Below are 12880 nucleotides of genomic sequence, written 5' to 3'. Positions count from 1 at the left end.
CTTTTTATTTTGGTGAGGCATTCTTTTCAACCAAACACTAACTGATTTGTATCACAAAATGTAATTTTCAGTTAATGCAGCTACTTTTCAATAGGCAATGCGGAGATTTTGAAAACAGACTGATATTTTCATGCTTTGGGTCTTAGGTTTGTTAGTAAAGTTTGCACTTGCACAGAAGGAAATCATCCAGTTTTAGTTCATTATCTTACTCAGAGTTTTTATCACAAAGTACAAATTTGTAGAAGGATTATGTAGAATGGACACTGACATCTTTTGAGCTGAATACCTACCTTTTTATCACTCAGCCCAGTCACTTGATCAACAAATTCCTCTTGAATCATAAAGGCAGCTAAGTTGGCAGTGTAACTGGCCAGGAAAATGACAGCAAAGAAAGCCCAGACTGACACCATGATCTTACTCGTTGTCCCCTTGGGGTTTTGCACAGGCACAGAGTTGTTGAAGACCAAGCCCCACAGTAGCCACACTGCCTTTCCAATGGTGAAGGATGGTCCATGGGGATCTGCAAGTGCAAAGAGCAGTTAGTTCAGCTGCAGTTAAATTAAACCTTGCCAATATACCGTGCAGGGACAAGCCATTAGTCCCAGAGTTATGCTTAGAAAATATTTCAGTATATATATGCACTGTACTCACAATATAATCATAGGATTTACCATAGGCACCCCTCCATTGCAATGACAATGAGTTCCACTTTTTTAAAACACGATTCAACGTTTTTCTACATGGCATATGGTTCAAAATTTTTAAGATGAAAATGGAAAGCATAGGTTTGGAGGAGAAGCAGGCTGGTATGTCTCCTGCAGGAAGAAATGTGCCACAGTGTTGCCCTGTCAGTTTTCTGTGCCAGCAAACATGTGAAGTGGAAAACTGAAGGTTTAAGTCTTAATGATTCAATTCTAGTACTTTTCTTACCCAAATTATTTTTATCATCTCCAGTCATCCAACATTATGCTTTTTGAACATTATGTAAGCATTTTTAAGATCAAAGTGTGTGAATGTGTCACCTACTTTTAAGCACCTTTGTACTCAGAGCATGAATCAGAAAGACAGAACAAAGGAGCTACCTCTATAGACAGGGAATTTAGTGCAAACCAGGTTCTGGCTGCCTCACATGTTCAGAGTCAGTTGTGTGGCTCCAAATGTGTTGACATTACAGGTAAAATTCTGTCCCACCTAAGACATCCTGTAATTTTTGTTACTTCTATTTAGTTCACCCCAAAGCTGGATGTGGCCAGCATGCTGCCCCAGGCTCACACAGGGGCAGAAGTAAATTAACAATGTCATTATCAACTCCAAAGGCCTGACCCTGTGGGAGCCAAGGGCAGTTTTCTCACCCAGCCCTAGGTAAGTACAGTGCAATCACACATTGCTCATCATCCAGACTCCCTGTACCCTCAGTGCAGAGAAACCAGCCTCCCCTGACTGTGACTCATTTGGCCTACTTATAATTATCCTTTTTGCAGTTCAATTGTAATTTAGTCAATAAGCTCTGATGCAGAAATCTGTAACTTTATCTCCTTCCCTGCCCTATCCCTTTATCCAAGGGGATGCACATTACAAATATAGATTTAGCTATTCTTTAAGCTATAATTTATTTTAATAATAATTCAATGATTCTTAAAATAATAAAACCCTAAGTGGGTATACTCAGTGCATGTTCTCATTTCAGTAGAAATACTCTCTAGTGCACTGCAAATATTTCACAATGCACTCAAGATCTACATCTTAGATTATGCTCCTATTCTGCAGCAGCACTAGGAAAATAGAGTGCAGTAAAATAAACACAATGGAGTTGACTTTAGGTTTATGAAAGTAACTTCTAGACATATTAAGGACTGATGCAGGGATAATGTGCATTTTTCTGACCAACAGTGTTACAGAAATTATATGCCAAGGGAGCAATTTAAAATTCTGTTTATGCCACTGGAGATTCTGTTACCACTGAGATTCATCCTGCAAAAAATGCCTACAGAAATGAAAGATGATAAATACTTTTTCTTTTTTCTTTTTTTTTTTTTTTTAATATTCCAGGTTTGAAATTAATGGTAGCTGGATTTGTCTCAAGTCTTTAGAGCTAAGTTGGGATGGTGTAGTGCCATAATATGTCTTTGTAGCTGTAGGTACACTAAATAATCAATTCAGGCACAGAATAGAACAGCCAAGTCCCTGGACCCCCAGTGTCTATATTCACCTTTGATTTTCCCACTTTTAATACAGTGTTTATTTCAGACAGAGGTGACACATTTACCATCTTATTAAAATGTTGACATCATCTGAATATTACAATAATCCACTTTTTCAGGGAACAACCCAGCCATTGTCTAGAAGAAATCATTTGCTTTTAATAGTGCCCAGAACTGTGTTCATTAAGCTGGAAGATCTCTTGTTACAAAACAAGGCAGGAATGATATAGAAATTTTAAAAAAGGCTGCACTCTCAAATGTCTCTTAAAAAATGGGATAATGAGGGCATTGTGAGATATGAAATCCTCAATTTTGAGTCACAGTGCAGCTTTCACTGAGAAAGAGTTAATACAAAGCTTGTCTGTTTTGAAAATGAAGTTTCTATAACCAAGTATGCTACACAGGAAGGAGAGATGCCCTTCTGCCATGGGCCTCATTTTAAGGCTAAGAGTTCTTCTGACTTTTTACAGGGGCTACATAAAACTATGGACAATGTAACTGCTATTTTTCAAACTGCCCAGCAGACCACAGGATTTTAAGTAACTTTCTCTGAACTGGTCATGAATTTCTAATAGCCAGGGGTAGAACATATTTCACTGCTGACACTTTACAACTGATACCATGAACTAACCAAACACTGTCTGAATAAAACTCTGATACCACTTACCCTGCTCTCTGTCTTTATTCCATTGAATTGGAATTATAAACATGAGCATATAAGCCTTCAAGAAATCATACTTTAAATGAAGAACATAAACAGTTTAATAGCTAATTTCATTGTTTTATTCCTATGTTATGTTTATTTGAAAAGATGGAGACCCAGGGATGGGAAATACATTATTTTTTAATAGACATGGAGTTGAGTAAAATGCAAATCTTACCTCTCCCTTGTGCTAAGTTCCTGTTGTATCCTACGGGACTAAAGTACTCAAATATAAAGACAGCCATGGCAGACACGATGAGAAGCATCACAAACATCATCACCCAGACAGAAGCACTAAAAGGCTCTGCAGCAAAACAGGAGAAACAGAAACACAGTTCATTAAACCAGTCACAGCACAAGAATTCTAATGTCCTCGCCTAGGCAAACCCAGCAGTTTCCTCTACATTAGCTTTTTACAGCAAAAATGCTAGCAAATAACTAAGCAATATATAATGAACTGCTGTTAGTATATATAGACAAAATCCATAAAGTCAAAAGCTTAAATGTAAGTTGTAATTAAAAACAAAAGGCTGAACGCTTTTCTTTGGCACTGAGTGGCACATAATTGGTTTGACTCGCTGCTTACTCCACAATCAGGTGCTGTGTCTATTCATCCTGTATTATAGAAATTTATCAACAGAATGGTCCAACTTCCATGACTGTGTTTCTGCAAAGCAAAAGCAATTAAACATATGTTTAATACATTTGGTAATTCGGGGAAGTAGACTTCTCTCATTTTCTATCCAACAAAAAGTGTTAGAGGAGGAAAGATAAATACTTGCATTCAAACTAAATGTTTTTGTTTAAGGATTGTTTTCGCTCTGTGTTTACTTTCATCTACCTGCAATGAAGATGATATTTTTATCAATTGCAACCACATCCTTTTGAATGTCTCATTCTCATCTGGGAGCAAATTACTGAAATCAAAAGGGTTTATGGAAAATTGGATGTCAGTTTGAAAGACAGAAGAACCATAATTAGGTAAAAGAAGTAGGTTTGAGCATAGAATAAAAAGCAGTTTCAAATACCAGACTAAGCATCAACCTTTTGAAAGGACTCAATATGAATATGAAATATCATCTTTCCCAACCACAGATTCTGTCCTTTCAGGAGTCTCTGTGGTAGCTGCTTTGGTACAAGGATATTTCTAAGAAAGATTAGCATGGCAAACTAATATCTCTTTATCAAGCCAGTTTATTTGGGGCACTTCACATCATAACTTGTGCAAATAAAGCAAGTGTGAGCATGCTCTGAAGTGTGAGAAAACAAGTCTTAGTATACTATTTTTAATTAGGACAGAATCAAGAACAATTGAAATTACAGAAAATTAGTGTGTTTGAATGTTTTGCCTGTTTTTGAAAGCCCAAGAAGTTCCTCTCTTGTAGCTTTTTCATTCCTTGAATTTAAGATTAGAATCACTGAAACTTCTTCCCTCATTGCAGGAAAGGACAATGACTGATAGCTGTGGTGTTCTAAGCCCAATAGGCCAGTCTGAGCCTTGCCCAAATTCAGATGATTCACATAGAATAGAACAAAATGTAATAATTTGTGCCCAAGCATAGAAAACTCATGAGATCTTTTGTCTTTGCTATGATTTCTTCAGAAATCTGTGACTTAGAGAAGCCCAAATAACAAATATCCCCGCTGCTGCTTTTAGATGGGAACTAAGGCAAAGCAGGGACATTTTAAACCAAACTGGTTTTCTCTTGCAAAGGAGCAGTATTTTTTCAATTAATTATTTTATTTTTAAGACAAGGTATGAAGTTCATTCAAGTACCGTGATTATTTGTTTGGGAGAGAATGGTAAGTTAGGAAAATAATAGAATTTGTAGAAGGCAGAGAAAGATCTATGCAGATACAGCCAGGGAAGGGATATTATGTAGCCAAATACAGTCTAAAAAATATTTTCTGAATTCAGTTAGTAACTGGATTAAATTGGAATTCATGTAGAACTACTATAAAATTTTGACAGCATTCTCACAGAAGAAAGCAAGGCTGATAAAATCCTTATCAAAAGCAACAGTGTAGAAACAGCAATGGTAATTTGTCAAAATCTAAAGAAGGCAAAGGGCAAAACAAGCCAATGTACAAAAGTGAGCTATAAACAAGAATTTAAGCAGAATTCTCTTTAATAATTTAAGGAGTCTGGTAATGAGGTGGTGAATTAATAGAAGCAATAGGAAAACAAAAAGCTATTTGGGACAGCAAACAGTAAGATTGAGCAAGTACAAAATCAACTGAATAACAAAGTCGATATTCCTGTCATATCAGAGATCCAATTACACATTCAGCACAGTGCTTTGATTCTCAAAGGACAGGAAGGGAACTTCCCTCAGGCAAGCAGCAGGTTTTAAAGGAATTTTCAGTAAAGCTATAATATGGCAGAAAAAAACTAATATATGACTTGTTAGTGTATATTTCAATATATGACTTGCTAGTCCATATTCAACGGAGAATATCAAGCAGGGAAAAGATGTTTTTTGAGTCCTACCTCTCACCACTAAAACCAATACTTAAGAAATACATTAAATAAAGAGGGGCATAGATTTTCTATTCTATCAATGCCTCCAGAAAAGACAACTGACCTCACCTATGAACTCCCCCTCTGAAAAATACAGAAATGGAGATTTAAGGTTTTCTTTTATTTATTTGGTTGTTTAAATGAAGTTGAACCAAAACGCCATAGAATCATTAAAAAAGTATTTGTAGATCTTCTATATATTGTCTCAGTACAATGTGAAAATATTTAACAGGGATACAATTCTCATTTGAAGGAGACACATCAGAATCAGAACACAGCAGATAACGAGGACGAGGCTGTCACAGCCCATCAGTTACTCAGATCTACTGGACACAACAACTGACTGGAAAAATCTAGTCACACAAAATCCTGTACTTGTCCACATTCATTGAAACAATTCACAAACCCAGATATTTCAGGAACTGTAATCAAGTGCTATTCTTTAAAAATAGCACTATATTTGACAGATTTTAAAAATAAATCTTTTAAAAAACTTACATAAGGTGATTCTATTCTCAGACATTCACTTAATTGAAACAAAATCAGTCTGTGAATAAATTCAGTTATCTGCCTGATAGTATTTTGCAAGGCAAAACATTTTACTACTACGCACACCTCATCAAAATACACAGTCAATTCCAGCAAACTGGCAGCTTCATCTACGCCTGAAAAAACAGAGCACACTTCTGAGAGCATAGACTTGATCTATTGGTGCAGTAAAATCAGATTTCTTCAAAAGTAGAGCTATTTTAGAGAGCTTTATGAGAAGGGGTTCTTTTTTGTTTCTTTTGAATTATATACACATCCAACTAAGCCAATAACATTAAATGCATTTTAGAAATCTAATAACTCTATTGCTTGTGAAAAATGCAAAAGCAGCTTCTCTTTTGATGGCAGCTGTACACATGTTTTTAAGAGAGAAGTAAAAAATCAACTGCACTTGCACTTCAGAAAACACCCCAATTCTTATTTCCAATGGTCATTTCAACATACTGCAACTGCAACTTAAAAAATTAACTTTACAACGCAATGACTTAAAGAAATGAAAAGATACTCTCTGAGTATTTTCATTACAAGTACAGTTTCTTGCAATTTCACTTTAAAGTCTTTCATTCATATCAAATATCAACAAAATCTACTTGGGTATCACCACATTTAGGAAATTATTTGATTACTCACCTTGTCATATTTACTTGCATCATGTCTGTAATGTGCTTTTATGGAACAGATATAAGAAATAAGCTGTGTGGTTAAATGATGATTCTTGTGTAAGAAAATTCAATTATTTGCCTGCTTGTATCTGATACTACACCACTAATCTGCTCTTCAATGTCTGTGAGCAACTTCAGGGGGACTGAAGAACTTCCACTTAGCAATTTAGGACTGGTCTAACTACTGACCCAATGGACTTGAACATTCTAAACTGTGCCCTAAGATATCTGGAATATACAGATTTTTTATTTTTCCACTTAATGATTTTAGTGGCACTATTCCAGTACAAGATAGCTTTAAAAATAGTAGGCCCAAATACATTATGAAGAACATAACAGCATTCTGGGCATTTTTGAAATACCTCATGGCTCATTCTCTTTTCAGCTTAAGGTAAATTCAGGCCAAACAATAAAAGAAACTATAAGTACTAAAAGAGGAGAGGGAAATAATGAAAGGAAAAATGCACAACTGAAAGGAGAAGCATGCCAGAAAAGAAGCCCAGAGTCTTTGTTTCATTCATTTCACCTCCTGTCTGCCCAGTCTTTCACTTCCTTGCTGTATCTCGACTGTCAGATGCATCAATGGGGAAAACTCTCAGCTCTCCAGGGCAGTAGTGTGGTGTTCAGAAGCCAGAGGTAGCTGTTACCCAACTAGCTTTAAATGATATCTAAAGACAAGAAAGTTGCTCTTCAACTCTACAATGGGTTTTTCAATTATTTTGTGAATATTAAAAAGGTATTAAACAAATTATAATGGGCTAAACAAGCATAAGTTAGTTTGTAAGGAAGCAGGGTTGCGGATGCAATTTTCCTAATTAAAGATTTAGGGGATTCTTTTTCATGTTGAAATCATAGTCTTTGGTTTTCACTTTCAGCATGCAAAAGCAGCAGCACCGTGTCCATGTGTTAATGATTATGTTAATCAGCACATCAATAGAGCACAAACTTCTTAATGTAAAATTCAAAGCTCAATAGAACTGTGTTAATATACTACGTATCTTAACACACAACTAAATCTACTAAACTCTACAGAAATGCAATTAGGTTATCTGGACAGGCTGGAGATCATACCTAGAAAAGCAGATGGTGAAACTGTGCCGTTGCTCCGTGACACCATGACACTGATCCCGGTCTCCACGAACGGCACCGAAAAGTCGACGACTTCCGAGCGCTCCTCGTTGATGGTGAGAGAGCCCACGGCCATCACTGCCCGGTGGTACACCACCTGATCACAGGGACAACACACCACCAGACTCAGCACCTCTTTCCTCAGCAAGAACTCAACTCACAAGGATGCTGAGTTCTTACTGAGGAACTCTTTTACCTAAAAGAGAACTTACTTCACCAATCATTCCATTCCACACATTATTGACTTTTTTGCCATGCTTCCCATTCGTCACCAAGTACAGGTCATACGTGAACTTGACAGTTTTAGACAACTTCTTCAAGATATCGATGCAGAATCCTTTGCAGCACTTCTTTACGTTAGTTCCCTCATTAGTTTTGTTGCTGTCAACAGAGAAGATACACATAAATATTCCTGCTGGGAAAAACAGAGGCAGCACAACAGCAAGATACAGCACACTGTGAAACAACATTTTGCCACTCTTGTGAATGACCATGTTTTTTTGAATCAAGGCAAAAATAACCCACAGGATGCATTTAGAGCTATATGGTGTTTGCAGCTCCCGCTAATCATGACAGAGTTGCTTGGTGAGACACAAAAACAACATTACCTCACATGACATCCTTCCACTCCAGGATCCTGCCTCACGCACTGCACTGCTCCATCAAGACATTCAGCCTGCTCTTACTAATCTCTCTCTTAGGATTAGATTAAATTTTTATTACTTTTACTCTCAAGACATCAGACTACATGTCATTTAGTAATTAAAGAACATGTAAGCTATAAAAAGGCACAGCAGTTCACCGTGCTGGAAATGGATGCATCTTCTTAAAGTGCACCTTTCCCTGCACTTGGAGAAGGTGAACTTCAGGCCACCTTTAAGTGCGAGGATGCAAGTTTTCTCTTCATCATTTTTTTCTGAAATGTTCATTTTGGGACCTCTAGAACCTTTTAGTATATGCATCTTCAGAAGGCAAGGCAGTATCTTACAGCCTTTGAAAAAATTGAAAATTAAAATAAAACTAGTCTAGAACTTAATTAAAAAAAATAAATTTCTCTGGACTTTAGGATGAATGTGCACAACCATTTAGCAGCCTCTGGAAATCTTCAGAAACGTACATCATATTCCCTCAAACCTGCTCAGTAAAAATCCTGTTGTATACAGTTCATAAATACACAGATCAAGTCATAGTGGGTGAAACACAACTGACAAAGGTACAGTGGAAACTTTTCCCCTGATTTCTAATGACTGCTCCAATGTTATTATAGAGCACCGAAAAAACGGGACTTTCCTCTTGATGGTAAATCACAGTGGTATTTTATGCTGGAGTAGTTTATTCTATACCAAATTTCACCATAAACTTACATTTTCATTAGGAGACATTTTCAAATTGTTACAGACTAATGGAAGCAGGCATATCTCAAAATAACTGGAAAGAATTCAAAAAGGACTCATTAAAACAGTCCCATTTTGGAACACAATCTTCTTCCATGTGACTGAAAAGGGCTGATTTTCATTGACTTCGAATTTACTATAAACTTACTGCCTTGTTAAGAACTCAATGTGACTTACAAGTGTATACCCAGAAACTCTCAACTTTTTAAAAAGGAGGATGTGCAAAGAGCATACCATGTGGGAAAGGGAAAAAGAAAGAGGGAGGGAAGGAAGAATGAATGAATGAACGAACTAAATAATCTGTGAGAAAATAAAGGACTATATTTTACAGTCAGAAAAGAAAAGGGAACACTGTGTGTTTACTCACTTAAGTCTGACAAATTTCCGGCATGGCACGGTGTTTTTTTGGCAGCTTTCCATGAGAGGATCCACATCCTCCACGATGACAAAGGGAGCCTCCTCCAGGGTGACAATGCTCAGGTGGTTGTCGTCGGGGTCGCTGTCTGCAAAGGAGCTGTACCTCGGCCACACTGAGTACTTGAGGCTCAGGGAGTTGTTCTCCCACTTCCCCACCTGGAAGGCCAAGACCCACAGACTGCTGAGAGCTGCTTGATGGTGTTGGACAAAGGGGAGCCAATATTAAATGGGCTGGGACACAGGCACAGGAAATTACATGCCCAGGACAGTTGGTTTGGGGTTTTGTTGTTAAAATTACTTTAACATTTATTAGCAATTGCATGAAATGAGAAAATGCACAGTGGTAAAGACAAATAAGGTAACATTATTTTAATAGGTAACTGTTTATCGTTTTAATAGGTAACTGTTTTATACAGACTGGATGTCATCAGTTAACACCATCTATCAGTGCTAAATGCACTGAAATTTGAAGTTTAGCATTTCTCTTTTAGCCAGAAGAGCAATCAGATAATCTATTTGTCATCAGGACCCATTTTAAAAAATAAAAATTATTTTAAAAAAAGTCAACCAACCAAACAAACCTCAAACAACCCCCAAACAAAAACTCTAATACACACTCACATCTGACCCATAACCAAAATATCACAATGTAATTTCTGTATCTTCCCAAAGAAAAGACTCTTCTGTTCTTATACATTGAGAAGCCATGGTAAAAGCCTTTACCCAGGCTTCCACTGGAGCCAGACCAAACCACATTTTTTGTAAGAATTTCCATTAGAATAATTTCTCATAACTATTTTATTCTGCCAACTGTTGGGTACTTTTAAGAAAGCAAACCCCACTGCACATGAAAATTGCCAGCTTATTTACTATTATAAAATATCCCTTCTAAATTAACCCACATTTCTTTCCATTTCCAGATCACCAGAAGGAGGTTTATGATTTCAATATTTTTGAGTCTAGTGTTTTCCTCCTCAGATTATTTAACTACTTTCTATCCAGAAATCTAATTACATGTTTTATCTGATGACAGATAATATAAATGAGCTAGCAATCCACATAATTTATAACCTAATGCATTTTAATAATTCTTGAGTTGCTTAAGCTAAACAAATGACAACATCATCATAAGACTGTTAAAATATTTCTTTCACAAGGAAAATGGTGGGAATGAACAGTACTATAAGAGACTCAGGCCCTTAATTTTTTTTTTAAATTGTTACCTACATTCTATCTTCTAAAAACTTGAAAGTTAATCACAAAAATTGCCAAAGAACACGATTTACATCCATTCCTATTTAGGAAAGCCTATCAGCACATGACCTTTGCAGATTTCTTTCCATCCTGTTTATAAGTCAAGATGTTTTATTGAACTTTAATGTAGGAGGCAGAAATGTCAAATCTCTACTCACTTAAATTAGGAAATTCGAAGTATCTCAAGGAATTCTCACTTAAATCAATGGGAATTGTATCTATGCTTACTGTGTATATATATTTCTAGTATGAAATTTAACCGAAACACAGTGGACAAAGCCTTTAGGACAAAAGCTAGCTCAGCCACAGGGGACCAATCTATTGCTTCTATAAATAAAGCAGTTTAATTGCCGAGGTGTGGCGCGCAGTGGCAGTGACAGCAGTGTGTGCTGGCTTATGTGAGCTTACACGGTGTCGTCACAGCCCTGAGTACAACATGGAAGAGGCCATCTGGAATGGGGAGGATTCCAGCCAGCCCAGGACCTCAGACAAACAGCAAACGTGCCAAGGGATACAAGGGATTTCAGAAGTGGAAAATGTGCCCGACCGTCGCCTGTTGCGATCATCAAGAAGGAAATGTGATGGCATTTGTGTGGTCAGGAGTGCAGCAGATCCCAAACCACTTGGGCAGGATGCTGGGAGGAGGCAGAGCCTGACCCCAAGGCACATCCCTCTGCCAGCCACCCCTGGCATCTGCACCCCTGTCACAGGGAGCACCTGGAGCCACCCCAGCAAGATCACCTGGTCCTATCAAGAACACAGCGATTGCTTTGGTGTTATTAACAGAAGAACACCAAAGTTTATGATATTCTGATATCATCATTTCTGATACTCTTTCTACTTCAATGGGAGCAACTCTATTTTACTCTTCTGAGGAGGATATAACCAGACACATTTAAATACCTGGATCTGGAGAAATGCTAATTTCTTTTGAGTTGCATCTATGAAACTGCTGTGTTGAGGTAATAAACACAGTAGTATGTATTTGTAAACCAAATATTTTTTGAAAACAAAATTCAAGTTATATTGATAATAAAGATGGCCTTGATCCCAGAGAAATACAGAAGGTGGCCTACACTTGAAAAAAAGGCAATATAAATATTTCCAGGACAGATTGTGTCCCAAACCATAGAAATCTTCATTTAAAGCCAAAAGAATCAAAATTACATAAGAAATGTTATTTCAACAGCATGTCAAACTGTTGATTCACTATGGTGCAAAACTCATCTTCAAGTAAAGACATGCAATTGTACATATAAGCATTGTATTTCTTTTGAACTTGCACATTCTTTCCTATTTTCTCCCACTTCACATGCAGTCTGGAATATTCCCTTTGATTCAATCTCTACAGGATGCAGGAAGGGAAGGGGAAAATAGCTAAGAGCATGGAGGAGCTTGTTTGAAGTCAGACTGAGTTAGCGGTCACAGGGTGCTCATCTCATCCCATGCACTGTTGCCTAAAGCTCCCCACATCTGACTGCACATGTGCTTTGACCACTTCATCCAAGCCTCGTTATCTTTGCAGCCAAGGAGAGTGATAATGAAGGATTTGGTGTGAGAATGAAGAAATTGGTGAGTTCCTGTGTGGCAGCCAAAGGCAGACAGAGCCCTGCACACATTGCTGTACCTCAGAGTCCCCGTCCCGCTGCATCCCAAAGAAGTCTCTGAACAATGTAAGGATGATTGGCCCAGTCCTGCTCACACCCTCTCAGAGGCCGTTGAACCAGAGAAAATAGCAAGGCCAGATCCTGAGCAGAACTTCCCTGTGTGCCAGTGTTGGCACAAAAAGAGAGCCTGTCACGCTGACACGTCTCACCAAAAACAAACCAATACCTCAGTCCTGTCACCCTCCTCCCAGCAGATGGAAGCTGTACACAGCACGCACCCATCATCCCCTTGTAAGAAAAAATGTTACATGACAACAATCATACTAAATGCACTTCCAGGACCAGCCAGCCAAATCTTTCAAAAGAGAAAGATTTTCAGGGATATTCCTTTTACATTTAACACACATACATTGCAAAGCATACTTTTTGAGCTGCCCCAGTTAA

At 37.6% G+C, this 12880-nt stretch overlaps 1 protein-coding gene across 2 annotated transcripts in view; it reads right to left on the bottom strand.

Annotated features, from left to right (window-relative positions):
* Positions 1-12880, bottom strand: part of GRIN2A (glutamate ionotropic receptor NMDA type subunit 2A) — a 159831-nt gene that overhangs the window by 43172 nt on the left and 103779 nt on the right. For both annotated transcript variants that reach the window (XM_072935596.1, XM_072935597.1), the window contains 5 exons: positions 9526-9731; positions 7977-8145; positions 7708-7861; positions 3083-3208; positions 291-520 (listed from right to left, as the gene is read on the bottom strand). In XM_072935596.1, the coding sequence (XP_072791697.1) occupies positions 291-520; positions 3083-3208; positions 7708-7861; positions 7977-8145; positions 9526-9731 (885 nt within the window). The remainder of the gene's footprint in view (positions 1-290; positions 521-3082; positions 3209-7707; positions 7862-7976; positions 8146-9525; positions 9732-12880) is intronic.

This window comes from Taeniopygia guttata, chromosome 14, assembly GCF_048771995.1.
Source record: "Taeniopygia guttata chromosome 14, bTaeGut7.mat, whole genome shotgun sequence".
In the NCBI taxonomy this organism is placed as follows: Eukaryota; Metazoa; Chordata; class Aves; order Passeriformes; family Estrildidae; genus Taeniopygia; species Taeniopygia guttata.
This window is presented reverse-complemented; position numbering and strand designations above follow the sequence as displayed.